At 36.7% G+C, this 24,670-nt stretch overlaps 1 protein-coding gene across 2 annotated transcripts in view; it reads right to left on the minus strand.

Annotated features, from left to right (window-relative positions):
* Nucleotides 1-450: 450 nt before the first annotated feature.
* Nucleotides 451-24,670, minus strand: part of STK3 (serine/threonine kinase 3) — a 118,284-nt gene continuing 94,064 nt past the window's right edge. Inside the window, exon 11 of one of the 2 annotated variants that reach the window (XM_081322734.1) lies at nt 451-4,348. In XM_081322734.1, the coding sequence (XP_081178860.1) occupies nt 4,190-4,348 (159 nt within the window). In that variant the 3' untranslated portion in view covers nt 451-4,189. Of the gene's footprint in view, nt 4,349-22,805; nt 23,429-24,670 lie in introns of those variants that run through there. The other variant, XM_081322736.1, reaches the window with a different exon arrangement.

Genomic DNA, 24,670 nt, shown 5'->3' on the forward strand with positions numbered 1-24,670 from the left:
CTTTCGTATCACTACCGAGAAAACTATGCTAAAACAGCTACTTTGCTTATATAGCCGCCTGGAATCCAGTTTAAGGACACCTTTACCTTTAGCCTTGGTTAATGAATTCTTTTGGAAAGAGTTTTAAACAGCTAAAACAATTTTATTAGATAATCCATAGCATAGCATTGTTTGTCTTCTATGATTGTTTTTCAATTGTTAATGAAGCCAGCCTTATTCTGGAGCACGTTTTCCAATATGCTGACTCTGAAAATTGCTTAGAGAGTGCTGTAAAGCACTATGATGTGGTATATAAGTCTAAGTCCTATTGCTATTTCACCTATTTATTAAATATTCAAGTTACTGACAATAATATGGATGAGGCTAAGACCTCATCACTGATGGCTTGGCAAATTTCAGAGTTTCACTCTGGAGTTTAAAAAAGCTAGTTGAAATCACACACATCAGGCATCGATGGAAAATAGCTTTTTATTCAAAATGGTAACAAACACTTATCTTTCAGGGTTTGGGGACATTGTACTTTAGAACAGTAAAACTTTTATATATGAGACAGGAAACAAACTATAAACCAAAGTGAGTTAAAATTTCACAAGGTCTATACTAGAATTATTGCAAGTTTAATTAAAAAGAAGTATTTTACAAAAACATATATTTTTAGTAGAAATAAAAATGGTTGTGGGCACAAGTAATGTATATGTTTCAGTAAAAATTAATAAATAATGAAATAATAAAAAGGTCAATTGCATATAACTCCTATCCCTAAATTTCATTATTATACAACTTTTTGCCTTGATCAGTTAACAGTGATAAATCAAATTATCTGCTCAAACTGAGTATATTAATACTATACTATAACTGTAGAGAAATTCAGGGAATTCCAAATATTATATTTTGTCTGTTACTTTCCACAATTTCATTTGCTTTAGAATAAACCTTTAATCTATAGTAAGTGTGATACTCACTGCCCAGTCAGGATGTAACATTTGCAGCTTCTAAAGCAAAGATATATAAAGTTTATCTCTCAGCTTAACTTATAATAAAAGCACAAACTGTCTATATAAATCAAACTGGAAACACAATAAAACCATCAACAATTATCATTTAAAACACCAATCAGTTATAAGCAACAGAGGCTAAAGCAAGCATCACAAAAAATAAAATATATTGGAAATAAAAATATTTGTGCCCATGCTTTCAATCCTTCCTTTGTCTCTTCCTGTCTTGATATATTGCAATTAATTCAGAAAGTCTTCACCTAATCATCGGTTTCAATTATGTTTGTACCTGAAAATTACAGGTAGGTTCAGAGGAAGACATACTCTGAAATGACAATTTGCAACTATTTTTAAATTTCTGGCTTGTTATGAACCTTAGTTCGTTATCTGGATGAAATGCAAAACTATGGTTATAGTTACTGAAAACTTCCTGGGTAACTCTGGTAAGTCAAGAATGACAGTACAAGGAAAGAGTGAAGATTGTGCATATCTTATACCAAAATGTACGTGTCAAATCTATGTTAGTATCTGAACAGAGATCTTTCCAAGTGCTATGTGGACGTCGTAGCCTGGAAGTTGGCTTTAGTATTGTCTTTCTGGTTTCCACTGAGTTAATAATAATCAAAGCAATACCAAAAGAAAGAATCAAATAATTTTTAATTGATTAAATTGCATAAGGCACACCAGGAAAAGCCAATCAGGCTGATGACCTGATTAATCTTTTTTGGTATTTTCACAGATCTGAAAAAAGGTGATTTAGACATTCATTTTTAATGTACAAGATTTTAGAATGTTCTGCAAAACTGAGAAAGTTAAAGAAAATTTCTTGTTGGACAAATCTTACTTGATACTAATCTAAATGACTAACCTCATTAGACTGAACACATTCACTCCTAACTATATGAAACAATGACATTCTGAATGCCTTGTCACAAGTAGTGAATGTTGGTCTTTCCATTAATTCAAGCATCAACTGCTACTGTTTCAGTATTTTTTCCCCCCCAGGGTGGATCATGACTGGTTCCTACACTTTTAGATCCAAGAACCTATGCAATCATATACTGGGTGAGAATTACAGATAGAAATCAATTCTTAACTGTTGAGTTCTATCCCATTTGCACTCTACAGACTCTAACACAGTTTTGGTAAATATTACGACAGACAATTCTATTTGCATTTCAATTGCTTCGAATGGAAGGTGCCCATAATACCATTATGCATTGAGATTTTTTTTATTATATATTATTATAGAGTATGTTAGGAAGAAGGTTTTTATAAGTTACATTAGAATTTCTTATAATTAACTATACATCTATTTGTCATTTAGAAAAATGATTTAGATGCCTTACCTAAAAAACAATTCACAGTAAATTGCAATCAGTCTGATGATATGAAAAACAGTAAGAGACATTAGCCCCAGTGAGGTTTACACCATAACTTTTTCTATTTCATTCATTAAAAAAATTATGGTTTATAGCAGCTCATATAAGCTATACAAGTTTAAGTGATTTTTAATTTATGTTTTGGGTTTCAATTTATGCACATGTATTCATATACATGGTAAAATTGTTCTCAGCTGAAATATAAAGGAATGGTAATTTATTTCAAATATTTTAAGGCTTTTCAGAATACACTGTGGTTTTCCAGTTTTCAGTGCATAATATAAGTGGCTCACAATGACTGAAACACATAATAAAATGGACAATTCACTAAAATCCAGAATCTTAACATGTAAATTAGTGGCAAGGGGGAAGGTAAGGACAAAATAAACCTGTGGCCCTGTTAGCATAATTGTAATAGCACTTACAAAATAGATTCTGTAAGCATACAAAAGTAGCTATTTATACAGACAATACAATACATTTCACATATTAGACAGAAGAATAAATGAAAAAGGGGGGGATGCTATAACATATTGAAGAAATTGAACTTAAGGGTATATTTCTAGGAAAGCACATAAGATAACAGATGAAAATATCTACACAACAGTACTGGGATACCTACAGGAACAAACCTATTACCTTGGAAATGATTACAAAGAAGAGCTGCTGAAAAGAAAACTATCAAGAAAAAAAAAGAAAACTAAGAGAAAACATGAAAGAAAGCTGGAATCAGAGTAATTTTCTTTGGCTTTTCAATTAGTGTTTCTCAGAATGTAATATGAAAACATTTCCAAATGTCAATAAAATAAGGGGAAAAGGTAAGTAGAGTGAATAGGTAAATTTAAAAAAAATCATGCTTGTTAGAAAAAAGATAGCTTTTATTATGGAGCCAAAGGAGATACGGAAAATTATGCAAAATGAAAAACAGTGATAGATAGAAATATGCACCATAAAATTAGGGATCTGCATTTTTCTGTATTAAAAAGTAAAGGAGGGAAGGAGGTGGGAAGGAGAGAAAGAAAACACAGCATATAGGCACTTGTTTCTTACATTGTAAGATCCTGCCTATTGTATGTGAAAGGGACAGGCTTAAGACAAAACCCACTTGGAATTTCTCCAGTGCAATTCCCCTGGAAAAAGGAGTTGCTTAAGACTGCATAACCCTGTTATTTTCAAAGAGAGATGCCCAAGAGAGTAGAGGAGTAGGTTGCATGCTCATCCTTATGTAAGTATTTCTCTACACTCAACATCAAGCTCCTGACTAAAAACCCCATGAGACCCATTTGTGTGCTTACAAGCCAGCTGGAGCTAATACTCTACCTGAGTCAGCCCTTAATACAGCAATACATTCCATTTAGAGTGTGACCATAAACAAACACTTAACTTACTCTGCCCTGGCTTCCACTAGTACTAACTGCAAGCACCATTTATAGTTAAGAAGCATCAAGCATAAAAATAAATAAATCACAAAGCATGTGGAATAAATATGCCTTTAAATGATAGGTGCATACATTGCCACTTAAACGTTCTGCATTAATTGGAAAATTGGAAATTGCTTGAAGTCTTAGTAGGACCCCAAGTCATTACTGCATAACACACAGCATTACTGAAACACTGCTTACAGAGCTCAGGAATGTGAAACTTCTATTGTATTAAAACATGAAAAACACGGCAGATTTTTTACTTGGGCTCAAGGACATTTAGAGTGCTTTCCTTTACAAGTCCTTCTGCTTGAGTTGTTGCAAAGCTCAAAGGACTGGCCTTTCAAAACCTGTAGTGTCCACATCAACTTGTATTATCTTCTTAAGAAAATCAGAAGTTCTGTTGCCTTCTTTTTTTTGCATCCATAGCATCCAGAATTGGTTGTCTCTTAGCAGTATATCTTTGACGAAGCTCTTCAATTTCACGCTCCATCATTGGATCTAAAGCTTTTAATCTCATCTGCAGCTCTTCCAGACTTAGGTTTTTTAGCTGTTCAGGCAAGAATAAAAAGTATTTCATTAATAAAAATATTTTCATTCATAGTGGAAGCTGCAAATTAATACATAATAATTTACTTATTTCGTAGTCTATTATACAAAATGAGGTATCAAACAGTGAATTAATCTCATCCAATGGACTGTGCAGGAAATATTATCAACCAGCATATTACATTCAATTAAGTTTGTATTTAGCTACAGGACTGACAATTTTCAAAATTATGAGACAGAAACTATGAAGGTACGCAGTTCTGAATCATTTATTTTTGAAAACTTATGTATATATGTATGTATGACAATATATTGATAGCACAAGTTTGTCAGAAATTAAATCATCTTGTCAAAAATGACTAAGATGATGCAGTAGAGCCAAATTAATTCTCTTTTACACTTTGATCACTTCCTTGTGATTCAATGTGATCTGTGACTTTCTGACATTCTCTCACTTCATCTCATAATTATGAACCAGCAAATAATTAATATTACTGTTGATGTTCATTAGCTGTTTTAAGTAGTTTTAAATATTTTTCTCCCTTCATGGATTACTGCCTTGTCGTGGCGAAGGGCTTGCGTAATTCAATGAAGCTATGAGCTATGCCGTGCAGGGCCACCCAAGACGGACAGGTCATAGCAGAGAGTTCTGACAAAATGTGATCCACTGGAGAAGGAAATGGCAACCCACTCCAGTATCTTTGCCATGAAAACCCTATGGACAGTACCAAAAGGCAAAATGATATGACGCTGGAAGATGAGCCCCTCAGGTCGGAAGGCATCCAATATGCTACTGGGGAAGAGCAGAGGGCTAGTACTAGTAGCGCCAGAAAGAATGAAGCGACTGGGCCAAAGCCGAAAGGACGCTCAGCTGTGGATGTGTCTGGTGGTGAAAGGAAAGTCCAATGATGTAAAGATTTTTTCTCCATAGGAACCTGGAATGTAAGATCCATGAATCAAGGAAAGCTGGACATGGTCAAACAAGAGATGACAAGACTGAACATTGACATCTTAGGTATCAGTGAACTAAAATGGACAGGAATGGGTGAATTTAATTCAGATGACCATCAGGTATGCTACTGCGGGCAAGAATCCCTCAGAAGAAATGGAGTAGCCTTCATAGTCAATAAAAGAGTAGGAAAAGCAATACTGGGATACAATCCTCAAAATGACAGAATGATCTCAGTTCAAATCCAAGGCAAACCATTCAATATCACAGTAGTCCAAGTCTATGCCCCAACCACCAGTGCTGAAGAGGATGAAATTGACCGGTTCTATGAAGCCCTACAGCACCTTATAGAACTAACACCAAAAATGATGTCCTTATCATCATGGGGGATTGGAATGCTAAAGTAGGAAGCCAAAAGATAAGCGGAATAACAGGCAAGTTTGGCCTTGGAGTACAAAATGAAGCAGGGCACAGGCTGATAGAATTTTGTCAAGAGAATACGATGGTCATAGCAAACACTCTTTTCCAACAACCCAAGAGACGGCTCTACACATGGACATCACCAGACAGTCAACACAGAAATCAGATTGACTATATGCTCTGCAGCCAAAGATGGAGAAGCTCTATACAGTCAGTAAAAACAAGACCAGGAGCTGACTGTGGCTCAGACCATGAGCTTCTCATTGCAAAGTTTAGGCTTAAACTGAAGAAAGTAGGGAAAAGCACTAGGCCACTCAGGTATGAATTAAATCATATCCCTGTTGAATATACAGTAGAGGTGAAAAATAGATTTAAGGAATTAGATCTGATAGACACCGAGTGCCTGAAGAACTATGGACAGAGGTTCACAACATTGTACAAGAGGTAGCAACTAAAACCATCCCAAAGAAAAAGAAATGCAAGAAAGCAAAATGGCTGTCTGAGGAAGCTTTGCAAATAGCTGAGGAAAGGAGGGAAGCGAAAGGCAATGCAGAATTCCAGAGAATAGCTAGAAGAGATAAGAATGCCTTCTTAAATGAACAGTGCAAAGAAATAGAAGAAAACAATAGAATAGGGAGGACCAGAGATCTTTTCAAGGAAATTGGAGAGATGAAGGGAACGTTTAATGCAAAAATGGGCATGATAAAGGACCAAAATGGCAGGGACCTAACAGAGGCAGAAGAGATTAAGAAGAGATGGCAAAATTACACAGAAGAACTATGCAAGAATGAGCTGAACATCCCTGATAATCACAATGAGGTGGTCACTGACCTCGAGCCAGACATCCTAGAATGTGAAGTGAAGTGGGCCTTAGAAAAGCTGAGCAACAACAAAGCTAGTGGAGGTGACAGTATTCCAGCTGAGCTATTCAAAATCTTAAAAAATGATGCAGTAAAAGTGCTACACTCAATTTGCCAGCAAATTTGGAAAACTCAACAGTGGCCACAGGATTGGAAAAGATCAGTTTACATTCCAATTCCAAAGAAAGGCAGTGCCAAAGAATGTTCAAACTATCGCACCATTGCACTCATTTCTCATGCTAGTAAAGTTACGCTTAAAATCCTACAAGCTAGACTCCAACAGTATGTGGATCGAGAACTACCAGAAGTAAAGGCAGGATTTCGAAGAGGCAGAGGAACTAGAGATCAAATTGTCAACATACGCTGGATCATGGACAACGCTGGAGAGTTCCAGAAAAACATCTACTTCTGCTTCATTGACTATGCTAAAGCCTTTGATTGTGTGGATCATAACAAACTGTGGCAAGTTCTTAAAGAGATGGGCGTACCAGACCATCTTATTTGTCTCTTGAGAAACCTATATGTGGGCCAAGAAGCAACAGTGAGAACTGGACACGGAACCACTGATTGGTTCAAAATTGGGAAAGGAGTCCAGCAAGGCTGTATACTGTCGCCCTGCCTATTTAACTTATATGCAGAGCACATCATGAGAAAGGCAGGGCTAGATGAATCAAAAGTTGGAATTAAGATTGCTGGAAGAAATATCAACAACCTAAGATATGCAGATGATACCACTCTAATGGCAGAAAGTGAAGAAGAACTAAAGAGCCTTGTGTTGTGGGTGAAGGAGTGCAAAAGTTGGGTTGAAACTTAACATTAAGAAAACCAAGATCATGGCATCCGGCCCTCTCAATTCCTGGCAAATAGATGGGGAAGAAATGGAGGTAGTGACAGATTTTATTTTCCTGGGCTCCAAGATCACTGCAGATGGGGACTGTAGCCAAGAAATTAAAAGACGCTTGCTCCTGGGGCGGAAAGCCATGGAAAATCTAGACAGCACACTAAAAAGCAGAGACATCACCCTGTCAACAAAAGTGCGTATAGTCAAGGCTATAGTCTTCCCAGTTGCAATGTATGGCAGTGAAAGCTGGACCATAAAAAAGGCTGAGCGCCAAAGAATTGAGGCCTTTGAACTATGGTGCTGGAGAAGACTCCTGTGAGTCCCTTGGACTGCAAGGCGATCAAACCGGTCAGTCCTAGAGGAGATCAACCCTGACTGCTCTTTAGAAGGCCAGATCCTGAAGCTAAAACTCAAAATACTTTGGCCACCTAATGAGAAGGAAGGACTCACTGGAGAAGAGCCTAATGCTGGGAAAGATTGAGGGCAAGAGAAGAATGGGACGACAGAGAATGAGGTGGCTGGATGGAATCACTGAAGCAGTAAGCGTGAGCTTAAATGGACTCCAGAAGATGGTAGAGGACAGGAAGGCCTGGAGGAATGTTGTCCATAGGGTCGCGATGGGTCGGACACGACTTCGCAGCTAACAACAACAACAACAAATCTTTTTCTGGAAGATTTAGACTCACAACAGCTTGCTATACAAGTTTGACAGTTCCTGAAGATTAAATTAATACAGTTTGGATCCCTTAATTATATGGGAGTTAAATAGGCATCCATGTTATCATTTGTTCAAGTCTTATGGTAAGGGTCTCCACACTTTTTGGTTTCACAGTCCGCCGGCGGTGGCTTCGTTGGTTTCAGTGCTGGGGGGAATGGTTTTGACCGTGCAACCTAAACCGTGTGCATACGTAAAGGAAGCTTTGTGCACTCAACCACCACTTCGGCAGCCCGGTTCCCAACTAGCTACAGCCTGATAGCTGTCTGTGGCCTGGCATGGTTTGCACTATTTAAATTAAAAAGGAGACATTGTGAAGAACCCATTCCTGGACCTCTCCTCAATGAGACATTATAGCTTGCCATCAAACATACCCTACTCTGTATGGAAGGACTGATCTAGGCAACCCGGAGTCCTCCAAAAGTAGTGGCTTTTACACCTCATAATTTCCATCCAATTGGAGAAAGCCTGGGTGGAAATTATGGGGCATCAGCTTTTGATGTATTTAGAAAGCATGAAACTAAGACTGACTTCACTATACCTATATAATGCTCCAATTATAACTGACTGACTGGCGTAAAATAGGCCATCCGGACCCTTTTCTTCTGGGAAGATTTCAGAACTAAATCTGCCTTGGCCATCATTGCTGATTATCTTTAACAAGAAAGAAATAGAGAAGAATCTATTAAATTTTCCTGAATTTCTCAACAGCTCTCAAAATAACCATCACTGACAAAATGACCATTGGAGCATTATTTTACATTGACTGCTTAGAGAGTACCTCTTCCTCACAACAGCTAGGAGTATTGGTAAATTCAGTATAAGGTTAAACTTCTGCTATTTTACTGTTATCCAGCTTTATTCCAGGAAGCTAATAATAACTGAAGTAGGTAGGGAGAAGATTGACTCAAAATGAGGAACAGGAGGAAAGCTTTAAACACAGCTTATGCAAAGCTCCACTTCTCTTCATGTATAAAAAGAGAAAAACAATGATGTGATGTAGTGAAAAACTGTTATCTCCAGCCTTCTTCTTAATTAGTTTTCTCATATGCCTACTTGTAGTATCTTGCAAACTCATGACTGTAGAGAACTGGCTATGCTAGCAAGGTTGCAAAAGCGCTTTTAAAAAAATGTAGATACTTCACTGGATTACACCCACGCTTATTTCAAGGCAAATTAATTTAGGCAGATAAAATCTACCTGAAAAATGGTCCAAATTAAGTAAAAGACGAAGGCTTTCTCTCTCTATCAAAATATTACATTAGCAATTTTGGAAGTAAAAATCCTTAGGACTTTTACAAACATAATTATCCTGCAATGATAATAAGACTTTTAATAACAAGACTCCTGCAATGACCTGATGATACTGGAGCATATGGTGCTTCAGGCTGAGACTCCTCACCTGGATTTGCAGGAATAATCCAGTTTCAGAATGGAAAACACAACAGTGAAATTGGTATTTATTACACCATCCTGGGGCAATAAGGAATCATGGTCCTGTCAAGCCTGGTGTCTGTGTATGCATGCATGCATGCAAGCATGTCAATTATGTTCCCACATTGTTTTTTTAAAACTTTAAATAATCAAAACTAACATCTATTATTTGGCCTAAAGGTTAATTGATACTCAGTATTTCCAACAGCACTGACTCTTAAATATTAGGAAAAATGTTGACAGTTGAGAAAAGGATCAAATAAAAGATTAAAAATTTACGGTTGCAACCAAACTGATTTAAAGCAAAATAAGATTAAAAACTAATTTAAAAATATTTTAGGATAACTATTAGCAAGTATTAATAAGAATATTAACATAACAAAATTCCAAATGAGAATTCACTACAGGAAAACCTTTCTTAAAAATGTGATAACAGCATATTATTTGAAATTAGAACTATTCCTAAGTATGTTTACCAATAAAGGAGAATATTTGTAGCTCAGGGTTAAAATGAGTATATTCACCTAAGTATGTTTAGCTGCATTTCTCAGCTGGATTTTAATATATACTTTAATTTTTATCACAAAAATTGTAAAAGAAGTGGATTGAAATACAAAAAGGAATACCTAAAAATAGAAAATATGTATAGCTGTAAAACATACTTCTGTTTGCTTTTAAAACATCACTTTTTCCTCTTTTCCCCCCAGTATAGTGCCTTTCATGGTCTGCAAATATCCAATCGCCAAAGAGCTACAGAAAACTGTTTATTACTTACTATCTACTACTATGCAGATTGTCTAGGTTTCTGTAGTTCACATATGCTAGCTCTAATATTAGGAATGCTGTGTAAAATGTGCTTGCACATATTTATTTATTTATTTATTTTAATCCCATTTATATCCCGCCCTTCTCCGAAGACTCAGGGCGGCTTACAATTATGTGTACACAGAATAAAGTACTAGGCAGAAAATGTAACTTACCACACGATTCAAACTATAATAACTCTTTCCTACAAAAAAGCTTTTTCATCAAAAATGAACTAGAATTCATAACAGGAGTAAAGAGGAAATGGTTTAGCAACACAATTAAGTAAAAGCTGAGAATAAAAATACATACACTATTCAGTACAGCTCCAAGAGGGCAGTTTAAAGCTATCAAATTGATTTATTTCCATCATGATTACTTAGAAGAATTAAACAGAAACTTTATTTCCTGTTGAAGAAAACTCTGCATGAATACGCCATTGCTTCATCTGACAAAAATAATTTCCTGGCAAAGCTTATTCTGTAATCCAAAAACATCCTTTTGTCTACAGAACTGAAAATATATATTATACTTTAAGTTGTATAGTAGGAAAAATGTGTAATGCAAAAACATCCCACTTGTTTTTGTAAAATATTGGCTGAAACACAATGACTACGACTGAGAATCTCCTATGACAACCAACCTCTACTGTGTGTGAAAAAGAGGTCATGGTATATTCTAAAGTGCCAGCTGAGATAAAATGGGCAAGGTCTTTAAATAATATTTTTTTAAAAAATATGGCACAAGCCATTCTCTTAGCTATAAGAAAATATCTCCACTTTTATTACTGCTATGCCTGAAATGAATACTTGAGAATAACAAAGGCCACCTGCATTTTGCAAATAGATGCACAAATATTCAGCTCAGAAGTAAAGAGGCCTCACACGTTCCTGTCCCTGTCTCAGAAGATTTTCTTAGATGTTACTACACCCAGCATACTGAAACAGTATGCAGACATTCTAAGGATGCAGATCAAATTCTCTGTATCATAGCAGCAGAATTAACCAAGTTCATCTAACCAACCTGATAAACTATTCAGTGGGTGGATAAATATACTAGTGTTATGTACTCATTGCATCTATTTTCTTACCATCCTTTTTGGAAAACTGCAGAAAAATCAAATGTATCATAAGTAAATTGTTTCACGCTCCAGCTCTTTTTACAAAATGGATTCCTTCTTCTTCATGCAGCGGAAACCTGAAATCTCTTCTTTGATGTTTCTGGTCTTGGCTTTAATAAAAACTGAAGTTTTATTTCGTGCTACACTACTACACTACAAAACCAGAAAATAAAGCAGAATATGCAATGCTATAATTTTTTTGTTTTCTGTATAAAAGGATAAGAAAACAATTAAAGTAGTTAAGTTAGTAGAATACTATATAGCACAGTCAAATTGGACTTCTCTTTGGAACCCAATCATTTATAAGGTAACTAGTATGAATATTGAGAGCCAGTTTGGTGTAGTGGGAACCAAGAGACTGTGAGTTTTAATTCTGCCTTATGTATAAAACCAGCTGTGTGACCTTGGCCAATCACACTCTCTCTCAGCTCTAGGAAGGGGGCAATGACAAACCTCTTTCAAAAATCTTGCCAAGAAAACTTCAGGGACTAGTCCAGTCAACCCTGACTTGAAGACACTTCCATACAAACACACAGGCACTAGACTAATAAATATAAATAGTACATTTTAGAAGCAACTACTGCTTTAAGAGATGCAGAACTGTTGGAATTAGGCACTTTGCAACTTGGAACAATCATGGAATATTTTCAAATCCTTTGAAGCACCAGTTGTAACATTAAAGTGCCAATAGGAACCCAGAACCAATATTTGGATTTAAAAGAGTCATATGGTGATAGAGAGAAACTGTTTTGTGAACAGCAACACTGGTTTCTGAAAGCAAACACAGTGCTCTAAAGCCAAGAGCAGACTGTTGGAAATATTGTTTTAAAATGCTATGTTCCAAACAGGAGCAATTTATCAAAACTCTTCTTGGATGTCCCAAGAATTCCCAAGAACAAAGGTACTTGCCAAATAAAATGATACCTTTCTTCCCAACAAGTTTTACTGAATGTAAGCTTCTAAATTTTAAAATAAATAATGCATGTTACTGAAAGAAAACATTCTGCAGTAAAAAAACTTGGTTGAAAATTTGTATCTCAGAATAGAATTTGAAACTCTTATTTCCCCTTTAGGGCAGGGGTCCCCAACCCCTGGGCCGTGGACCGGTACAGGGCTGAGGCATGCCAGCAAGCAGTCCGCACAAATGAGCAAAGCCCCATCCGTGGGATGCAGGCAACACACAAAACCACACACTCTCCGGTCCGTGGAAAAACCTTTCTCCACGGAAACGGTCCCTGGTGCCAAAAGGTTGGGGACCTCTGCTTTAGGGCACACCTAAAATAGACAACAAGGTCTCATTTCCAGAATAGTTTAAAGAACATGTTTTATAACTCATTATAGAGTCCAATAGTGAAAGAAAAAGCAGTTGTCTGTTAGTTTGTAGTGTGGCCTTTAAATTACTGTGTGATATCTTAACACAAATACACTTGGAGGCAGCAGCGGTCACGGGAGGGGGGGATTGGCATCAAGATGGCAGCTATGACCATGTTTGTCAAAGGAATCTACCATCTTTTTCCATGCATCACAAGAGGAGCCACCATGTCAACATTTTTGACACTCCTCCCACCCCATAAATACCTCTACTTGGGGGGAGAATAAAATATTGGAGCTGTTTTGGTTCTTCTGAAAGATTAGTTGCATCAGTTCTTCCTTCCCTTATTGGCAACAGACTGCAGTGAAAGCTACATCATCAGAATTGATAGAATACCAGCTTGTCCTTTCTGTGCCCATCTGTTTTCTACCACAGCAGGGTATTATAAAAATGACTTAAAGCCATTTTAAAGAAGCACCTGCTTCTTTGCTTGTCTTTTTTTTAATCCCTTATTTTTTCCTTTTGGGTAGCAGTCTTTTCAGCTGGAAATCTATTGAACTTAACCTAGCAAATTAATAGATAAACCTGGAAGTTTTAAGTTCTTTAAATGTATTGGGCGTCACTTCTATAAACTTAATATATAATGGAACTGTTAATGATCACATTCTGGGTCACTGATGTAACTTGGTTCCTGAGTATGTAGTCTAATAAATAATTACTTAAATAGCACTGGCAGATTTCTGTTCAGAGATACCCAGAAGCCATTTCAACAAAATTAATTAATAACATATTAGATCATGATATATAGTGTGAATTATATAAATGGAATCTATCAGACCTCCCTCATGGTAAGAAATTAGTTTTGCACTTAGGTAGGAAAATCCAGATTTACGGATACTTGGGATAAAACCTGGGTAGTCTCGTAAATCCACCATGAGCCAGCAGTGTGCTGCAGCTGCCAAAAGAGCAAATGCAATCTTGGGCTGTATCCACTGAGTACAATATCAAGACACTCAGAAAATATCTGGGATACTGTGTCCACTTCTAGCTACCAAAGTACAGGAAGAATGATGAAAATTGGGATGTGTGTGTGTGTGTGTGAAGGCTAAATCCTATTAAGAATGATTAAAGGAAATATCTTTAGCTTAAAGAAGAGAAAGAGAGAGAGATTCAAACTCAAAATAAGAACAAACCCCAACTCTCCTGGAGTTGTGGATGCTCTATCACTGGAAGTATTCAAGCAAAGACTGGAGAGCTATTTGTCTGGGATGGTACGAAGATTTCTGTCTGGGCAGGGAATTGGACCAGAAGAAGGCCAATGACCCTTCCAACCTTATGATTCCATCATGAGTGCAATTATTTAAAATTGTAAATAAAACAGATATTTACTCAAGAAACGTGGTATAAATTTGAAAGAAGTTGTTTATTTCAAAAACAAGTTCTTCCTAGCAACTATTTAAATAAATCTAGCAGATGCCGTAATCCTTATTAGAGTTTTTTGATTAAAAGAATATGGATTGCTAATACTGTATTTTTGAGTCATCTGTTTTTCCATCTGCTAGTAATTCCTACAATATGAACTATCAACATAACGACTAACAACAATTTTCTATGGTAATTGCAATGGTGGTTTGCCTGTAGCACTTTCTAAGATTTAACTAGTGCATGCCTCAGATTGTTTTGAGTTGTTAATGGATTCAAATAACAGACACTGTTTCTTCTATTCCACATTGCCATTCTAATTCATTCCACTACAGCCTGCAAGAATATGGTTTTATTTTATGAGGTTTAGTCCATCAAGGAGCTCATTTTTTTGAAAGCTGTGCCTGAAATAAGAACAAGTATGCTAAAAGCTAGCCAGTTTATTTATTTGAGGTCCAAAACCTGCAGCCAAAAGCTGCTTATTTATAGCATTAGTGGTCTCGTTTAGCAACAGATATTTTTATAAGCTTTTACACAATAGTGAACTCATATCAAAGAGACAGAGTATTAGCAAACAAATACATAGCTTAAGGATCAGCCAATTATTTACTTATCAAATTTATACACCATCTATCTCACCTACATGATTCTTTTTACGTACAAATTTTCATGGATTATGTAACGTATTGGGGTTTTTTGCTTGTAATGATTCACGTTTCTGTTTAAATGCTGCATTAATGGTTGCTCATTGATGTGTATGTGTAACAGCTACTAAGCCAGACTTGTTGTCTCCAGGACTACCATTGGTAGATTTGGGGCGGGAATGGCTTCCTTCAAATCTACTGGCCGCCTCCTAGTGGCCAACCATATAAATAGCTGTGCAGCAGTCACTGTTTCAGTTCTGTTCTGCTTGACTGTAATAAAGCATGTTACTGTTTGGAACCTTCGTCTCGTTTATTGCCTGCAATGAAACCGACTACACTTTGTTGTTGTTTCTTTTAGAGTTAGCATATATTTGACCACAGTTTATGGTCCCCATATCTAAACAAGACATTAAAATTTTTAAGGAAACCTTGCTGGTGAGTCCACCCCAAAATTATGCACTATATCTTTTAGCATGGGCTACTGTAGTCTTATTGATAAATTTAAATTTCCTCCTGCACAAGTATTTTTAGGAAGAGGAGTGATAGCTGAAATGAGCTTATTTGACTGCACTGTGCACGTCTTTGGTAAGCAGCACAGGGATCATTTTACCTTGAATGAACAGGTGATATCTTCTGATATCAAGAACCCTCCTCATTCCATTTGCTCGTTCAGCATCTGCCCTCTCTACTAATAGTGATTTTGCTAAGAAAATTCTGCATCACAGTATAAGGGGCTCATTTCCCCAAGTGCTCGATCTATTTTTATGTATTGTTCTGATTGAATTTTGGAAAATATGTGAAAGAGACAAAGTGGAGGTAATCGACTGATGAATCCCCAGTGTCAGAATAGTTCAGTGTACACCTGAATTAACAATGTAGCTAAACTGAAGATCCCATAGATCAGTCTGTGGCATGCCAGCAACTGGTCCCACAAACAAGCAAAGCCCCACCCGTGGGATGCAGGCAAGACAAGTAAGGCAGAAGCATTCTTAATAGAATTTTTGGTGATAGTAACTACAGGAAATCGAAAGAGGCAGATTTAGATTTAGTCTTAAGCATGATTAGGTCAGGCTCCAATCTATCCACTCACAACATTCTACTTCAATGAGTTCATTTGCATCCATGTATTTTATCTGGTTACAAGTGGGTGAGTAAATTATCAAACATAAAACAATCAAAGAGAATTTTTGCTGAGAAGGAAGATGTGTTGGATATGTTTACCAAAAAAATAATAAAATTGGGATATAAATAAAATAAATAAATAATTAACCCCCTTCTAAAGGTAATTCCCCTTAATACATACAAGTAGTCCATAGCTTCCTCCTTCATCCCAGCAGGTAAAACTTTTATTTAATAGCTTATTACCATCTCCAAATAAAGTATAATTTCTCTTGTCCACAAAGCTCATCTCTTAGGTAAGGAAAACAAAATCAAAATGCTACATCCAGTGAGAGCAACCAGATATAACTATTTTCTTCTTTTAAACCTAATCAAATAAGACAATCTTATAAATATTTTCTAGTTTCTAATTCTTTGACCCCTTAAAAAAAGGTCTTAGGTAATTTGCTGCTCATCCATATTATAAAGTGAAAATACTTCAGAACTTTAACCAATTTCTCTTGTATTCATAACTAAAATTTATCCTGTTTGTCACATCTAAAAAAGTTTTTTCCAAACCTTAGAAGAACTCTTTTGTACATTCAGAGAAAAAATATTATTCAAATCAATTTCCTGATTTAATATCTGTTCATCTCTTGTGTGGAAGAAGTCATCCATTAGACCCATCTGTATTACATTCAAGTCCCCCTTCAAATTAATTTCATAAACATCCACTGCAACTCGTTGTTTTACAGCTTTGTAAGAACAAGCTCTGCCATTTTTATTAAACATCTGATTCATTCTGTCCAAAACTTAACTGAAAAGTTTCCAAAAGTTTGCACTAAGAATTTCTGCTCCATTTTCTTTATCCTTTGGCTCTAATGTCCAGTCTTCAAGGTTTTTTTATAAAAACACCAAAAATAATATCTGGTTTACCATTTAAATAATGGGAAATAATTTAAATATTATTTAAATAATTCAAAGCTATAATTCCAAATCCCTCTGGCCCCTTAATCTGTTATTAACTTTCCAAAATCCATATACTATCCACTCTTTTGCTGCATAGCCCAAAAAAGAGATATTTTTTAAATCTTGAAAATCAGATTTATCCGATCATCTTCTAAAGAGAGGGAAACTCATTTGATCAATACAGTAGAAGCTTGCCAGTCCAAATGGTCTTAATCTCTCCAATACACAAAGAATATGGAAAATAATCCAAAAAATGATTAAGCTATAAGGCTTGTCAAGCACAGTGTCTATAAAGGCTGCTTTGCAACTTGGAGCTTGATGTAAAAATCCCAACTCTCAGTCACTCCAGTCATAAGCCAATATAAAAATGATAGCTTCCATAGTTTACTAACAAGGAACGGCTGTCCAGAGTCACATGGGTAATCTCAATAATTGTGTCAACCCAGTGGTGATTCTACTAGTTGTCTTTCTAGTTAACAAAAGTCAGTAGGGCATTCATTCTCCAAGGCATGTGCAGAAAGTATCCAGTCTGTAAATGTCCATGCATCGCAGGTAGGAGAAATCTTCCAAAGGATTTTCCCTTTCATGCATGGTGGGAAGGGGAAACTCTTCAGCAGATATGCAACAACAGTGCTGAAGCCTTGAGGGTTCCAACTTCATTCCTGCCAGCTGAAGGATTTCCTCTCCAGGGATGGAGGGAAGTTGATATAGTTTGAGTACGAACATAAAAGGCCCCTCTATTACTACCAGTGGGTAATGGTTTTCTTGACCAGTATTTAGTTGCTTCAAATTACTATTCTATTCACTGGTACAGAATGCAGCCGCGAGAGTTGTGTTGGGAGTCTCCCGATACTCCCATGTTACACCTCTGCTCCGTGAGCTGCATTGGTTACCAGTTGTCTTCCGGGTGAGATTCAAGGTACTAGTAATGGTGTTTAAAGCCCTACATGGCAGGAGTCCGGAGTACCTCAGGGAACACCTGCTGCCGGCATCAACCTCCCTGCGCCCTGTGCGTTCCCACAGAGACGGTCTCCTCAGGGTGCCACCGATCAGAGAATGTCGATTGGTGGCCCCCAGGGGGAGATCCTTCTCTGTGGGCGCTCCGGAACTATGGAATCAGTTACCGGTAGAGCTCCGGATGGCGCCCGATCTTCGCTCCTTTCGCCGCGATCTGAAGACGTTTTTGTTTGCACAAGCCGGCCTGGCCTGATGGGGGATTGGTGGGGTTTTTATTCTTGTACAGTATTTTTATTGCTGTATTTTTGGGGGTTTTATAAATGTAGTATATTAATTGTTTTAACGGGCAACTATTTAATCTCCTTTTTAATATTTGTAACTTTGTATTTTATTCTTGCCCTGTGAACCGCCCTGAGTCCTTCGGGAGAAGGGCGGTATAGAAATATTAATAAAATAAAATAAATAAATAAATAAATTCTTTTCATTTCAGTTATATGCAATTCCTTTCCCTTTTGAACCCTCTAAAACACGGCTGTCAAACTCGTGACATATCATGACGTATCACAACATTTTCTGCCTTTGCAGAGGCGGAGTGGGTGTGGCCTGCGCATGATGCATCCAGCCCGCAGGCCGCCAGTTTAACACCCCTCCTCTAAAACAAGAAGCAATGCTTGAGGGAGGAAAGACAAGTAAGGCAGAAGCATTCTTAATAGAATTTTTGGTGATACTAACTACAGGAAATCGAAAGAGGCAGATTTAGATTTAGTCTTAAGCATGATTAGGTCAGGCTCCAATCTATCCACTCACAACATTCTACTTCAATGAGTTAATTTGCATCCATGTATTTTATCTGGTTACAAGTGGGTGAGTAAATTATCAAACATAAAACAATCATAAGAGAATTTTTGTATCACCAATCTCCCCAAATAATCTCAAACCTTTTTTCTAATGGAGAAGGTCCAAATGGAAACTAACCAAAGAGAGAAGCAACCTAGAACTAAGGAGAAATTTCCTGACAGTTAGAACAATTAATCAGTGGAACAACATGCCTCCAGAAGCTGTGAATGCTCCAACACTGGAAGTTTTTAAGAAAAGACTGGGCAGCCATTTATCTGAAATGGTATTCAATGAAATTCAATGAAATTCAATGGTATAGGGTTTCCTGCCTGAGGAGGAGGTAGGACTAGATGACCTCCAAGGTCCCTTCCATCATCATCATCATCATCATCATCATCATCATCATCATCATCATCAATGTTTAGTTCAGTATTGATTAATGAAACCAAATAGTGATGCAATAATAAGCAATATGCATGTCAGTTTGAGTAGTTTTATCGTGTCTTTAAATGCATATGGCAAAGCAACTGAATTTTAAATCAAAGGTTGTCTTTCAATCCCTGTTCTACAACGGATTGTACCACCAAAATGTGGAAACTGATTAAGTTTTTTGCCTAACTATTTGCTTTAAAAACTCCACTAACGCTGAAATGATAACAATAACGAACTGAAGCCAAAGTCAAGTTTAAGCCATTTCTCTTGGATTCACATGCTCCCTATTATTTTAATTCCACAGACTATAAAGTACAGTTTATTCATCAACTGAGCATCTTCTACCAGTCTAAACATAGCAGCGCTATAAATTGATGTAACATGGTATTTCTGGTTGTGACAAAAATAAAGCCAGTTGTCTGTGAAATAATAGAACAAAATGAAACACAATTCCAAGTGCATTTCCAAAAGATGAATAAAGAGGTTCTCAAAGATCCTCAAAAACACTTCGAGCAAAAGCAAGTCATAGAGTAGAAATTTTTAAAATAAGATACGCAAAATCAAGAAATATAGTTGAGTGTCAGAGAATACTAAATACTAAAGTACAAAGCAAGCTGTAACACATTTTTGTATTTCAATTCATGTTTTTATTTAATCTAGGCATCCCAAAGGTAAAGTACTGGCACCACTTAAGCTGTCAGTAGGAATGTATCATGAAGAATGTATCATGAGGAAGAAAATGCAATGTGCATGACTCTTATTAACAACTATAGGGCTATTTAATCCTAGAGAAAAACCAAATTACTCCTCTACAAACTACCCAGCAATATGGATGATGGGAGAATATGAATCATGTAACCAATATCATTGGATTTCAAACAAAATACTGTAGATAAAAACGGGGTTTGGGACAGAATGTACTAACTAGTATCTTCTGGTGAATGCCATAGTAGACAAAAGAACCCCGCCCCTTGCCCTACTTCAGTCTATCTGGGCACATTGTGTTTCTTATAGTTTCACAAGAGAGCTGCCCCTCATAACCTATTTTATCATTCAAGTTTGTTGTCCTATGCTTTTGTCTTAAGCTTGCACCTGTAGATTTCATTACAATAGTCATCTTCTTAAGACTGGCTCAAAGGTACAAAAACTAATTTTTGTACAACCTGCTATTCATTTTCTATATTGCCATATATATAATGATAATGAAGTTCAATATGACCTTTGTTGTTCGTATGAGTCTCGACACCTGCTTTTTAAATTAACTTTCATTAAAATAATATGAACAATGAAATTCAATATCCTCCTAGTTTTACTGATGACTATGTATGTTACTGATGCATTAGCTTTGGTATTTGCTATATTGTTGTTGTTGTTGTTGTTAGCTGCGACCCCATGGGCAACGTTCCTCCAGGCCTTCCTGTCCTCTACCATCTTCTGGAGTCCATTTAAGCTCACGCCTACTGCTTCAGTGACTCCATCCAGCCACCTCATTCTCTGTTGTCCCATTCTTCTCTTGCCCTCAATCTTTCCCAGCATTAGGCCCTTCTCCAGTGAGTCCTGGCCAAAGTATTTGAGTTTTAGCTTCAGGATCTGGCCTTCTAAAGAGCAGTCAGGGTTGACCGGTTTGATCGCCTTGCAGTCCAAGGGACTTGCAGGAGTCTTCTCCAGCACCATAGTTCAAAGGCCTCAATTCTTTGGCGCTCAGCCTTTTTTATGGTCCAACTTTCACTGCCATACATTGCAACTGGGAAGACCATAGCCTTGACTATACGCACTTTTGTTGACAGGGTGATGTCTCTGCTATTTGCTATATATTGTATTCAATTTATATATTTTCTTCATCTGTTCTTAACAGATATTTACTTTGATTATAGAATCATTCTCAAGGAAAGTATTACATGTGTGACTATCAGAGTTATAAATCTTCCACTTATTTATAGACATTAAAATTGAAGTTCCATGTTTATTTAAATCCCAGATGCTTCTATAATAAATTACATGCTAACAAGCTCAATACTGATTCCTCTTCTAATTCCTCTTTGGAGAACTGTGAAGTATGTGATTAAAAACCACTCTCAATCTCACCACATGTGGGGATTGCGTTTATTTATGTCTGAAATCCATACACATATACAAATTAAAATGTATATTAAAGACAAGGAGGCGCAGGTACCAATTATTTCTATTTTGATATCTAGAGGCTATAGAAAGGAAAATCTGAAAAAAATGTATTACCATTCAAAGTGAAAATATTAATCCATCACATACAGCTCTAGAATCTTTTTAAAATGAACCTATTTTTTTAATTAATTTAAAAAGCAGGTATCAAGAATCATAATTTCCTACAGACTAATCATGTCCTATTGTTTAAGGATACATCCAAGGTCCCTTCCAACTCTGTTACTCCGTTATTCTGTTAACAGCATAGGAGTGGCATAGAGAAAAATCTCGTTACAATTCTGGGTATCTCCTGTTAAAAAGATCAGATGGCATAGGTTACACAAATCTGCTGCCAACCATCAGGCATAGCAGAGATGGAGAACAGGATCTAGTCCTGCAGGTGGATCAGATCTGCACCAGTTTAGGAGTTGAGTAATGTCAAGGAATGGCACTTAAGATAAGAGAGGCCCAAAGCTTATTCAAAACTCCATCCTCTGATATTGGTTGTCAAAGGCAGTCACAAGTGCATTGATGAGATACTTCAAATTAGAAAGTGCAGGCAACTCAAACTTGTAGGTTCATTAGCCAGAGTCTCGGTAATTGTCATTCGGGTAAGCTCACTCCACTGATGTGTTCTGCCTTAGTAGAGGACACAGCAGCAGAATCATGCTTCCAGATTCTGCTGCTTAGCCCTTAAAAGCACAAACCTGGCTTAAGAGGAAATGAAGTGAGGCTGGGCTTGGAGGCAGGATACAGCCCTGCTTGAGAGTAGAGATTGCCTAGCTGAATTTTCCTCTCTGCAATGTGAATCTGGAATAGGATTAATGTTTCATATTATACCATCCGTCTTTTTCCCCTTCTCACTTCACCTCAATTCACAGGTGCCATATTTACTCCTACTCTCTAAGCCAGTGGTACTGTTTTCAAATTGTTGAATAGTGCCTCTCTTAGTTTCCTTTGCTAATGGGCTATTGTGTATGTGTGTGTGTGTTGTATTGCCTTCATTTTTCTGCAAACAAGTATAGATGGTTTGCAACACATAGAAAGTTGTGTATTACACTGTACTATGAAAATCTGCCACAAGAAATTAATTCCAAGCAAATTATATGCCAATTATAAGCCTTGGTGGAGCAGTGGGCTAATGCCTCCTTAAGTAACACCAGCTGCCTGCAATTAGTGCAGGTTCGCATCCCACCAGGCTCAAGGTTGACTCAGCCTTCCATCCTTCCGAGGTAGGTAAAATGAGGACCCAGATTGTTGGGGGCAATTAAGCTGACTTTGTAATAATGCCGCTTGGGGTGTGTGTGAAAGCCCTAATAAGCAGGCATATACATAGAATGAAGGCTACTGCTAAGCTTGTAAGCCGCCCTGAGTCTTCGGAGAAGGGCGGGATATAAATGGAATTAAAATAAAATAAATAAATAAATAAATAAAATGTAATGGATCTGACCCAATCACAGTAACATTTTTATTACAGTTCTCCTTTCACTGTTGATCCTAGTTTGCATCAGACTAAAATAATTTTATCCTGGTAAACGCTCAAGTCATCTTTCTCATAAGGTTACAGGTAACATTCTTAATGGCATATTTAGAAAACACATTTGCTTCAAAAATTAACAGAAACACAACTAATGAGTTTCAAGAAGGATTAAATAATCACAGTAAAGTACAAGCAGTTTGGCATTTGACAAAACTAAGGCAACAGAAGTCCCCACCCCAACTCTGGATAAATGATACAGTATTTTATTATTCAACAGGAAATAATTTCATTTGATCCCAAAGCTTGCTTTCACTAGCATAAATCAGGACCTATTCAACCACATTGCTGAAGAATCTGTAATTATAGTATGGTTTTTACAGCTGAAAACCAAGACAAGAATTAAACTTTTTGATACATTTGTTTACCTTCTTTTATAAATTCAACAGCATAATTTTCTCTTTAATAATATTGCCTTTGTTTCAGCATGATAAAGGCACTCGGCACAGTACAGCAATTGTCAAGTTCAGAATGGCTCTGTGTAATTCCCTCCAGCTGAATGAACCAACAAGTGACTTAGGAAGTTATGAGGAAATCCAAATGAAGTAATTTTTCCAGGTTGCCCTACTTCTGCACAGTATAATAAAGGTAAACATAAAAATGATATCATTTAATCTCTGCTATTCACCTTTCCAATGACCTTTAAAAAAATAACCTGCAGCCAGATTGGTGTTTTTTTTTTTTAAAAAAAGCATATGAGTAATGCAGGCAGGATAACATTACATCCTTACCCACAAGCTAAACACCTTTAATGCATTAATCTTTCTAGAAATAAAAATAAATGTAGTTGGACAGTAATATGTCAAGGACAAAATTAACATTTTGCTATGATGATTAGATAAAATATGCATATACAATTTTGAATCATATTTAGGTATAATTATATAATATTTGTGTGAGTTTGTGTGTGTGAATTTAGTAAAGGAAAAATGGGTGACTGGAGTTCTAAAATATACTGTATCTATTATCATAAACTCAGCATTAGTGGCAACAGTAAAAATTGTCATGTTATATTATACGCTGGATTTCTTAATTGAAAAAGTTGCTGGTAGCCAAGGTTAATGATCCAATTAGAACCATTTGTTGATTATCTGCTTATATCAAAGATCAGCAGTCTTTTAATAAGATGAACACAATAACTTGATTCATACTACAGTAAAAAGATAAAAGTTTGTGAACTTATTACAGGTATTCATATTCCTACAACACTGTGACTTACTATGTGATAGGAACTTCATCTAAGTCCTAATAATAAAGAAATTAAACAATACAAAAACTATGCCATAGCTGTATTGAACATACTGAGCCAAGACTCACAATCATTGCTGGAAAAGGTAACACTGGAAATTGGTATCACCTACTTTAGCAGCTTTGATTTCAGCCAAATGTTTCCTGTACTGTACCTTTTGATGAAACCTGTATATCAGTATAGAGGTACTTTAGCCTATTCCTCTTTATGGTATCTCTCAACTCGTTGTTGTTATGGGGCTGTCTTGTATGAATTGCTCACTTTGAGTCATGCCATAATATTTTGATTGGATTAAGTCCCATTTGGACTATTGCAATGCACTTTATACAAGGCTACACTTGAAAAATATCCAGCAGCTTCAGCTGGTTCAAAATGTGGCCGCAGGGGAAATTTTAGGTGTTCAAAGAAAGGTGCATGCAATGCCTCTGTTCTGGTGAACTACATTGGGTGCCAGTTTGCTTCTTGGTCCAGTTCAAGATGTTGGTTGTGACTTTTAAGCCCTACATGGCATGGGCCAGGCTATCTACAGAAGCATCTTTGTCCCATTACATCATCCCATCTCA

This window comes from Vipera berus (genome assembly GCF_964194415.1).
Source record: "Vipera berus genome assembly, chromosome: 3".
NCBI classification, from domain to species: Eukaryota; Metazoa; Chordata; class Lepidosauria; order Squamata; family Viperidae; genus Vipera; species Vipera berus.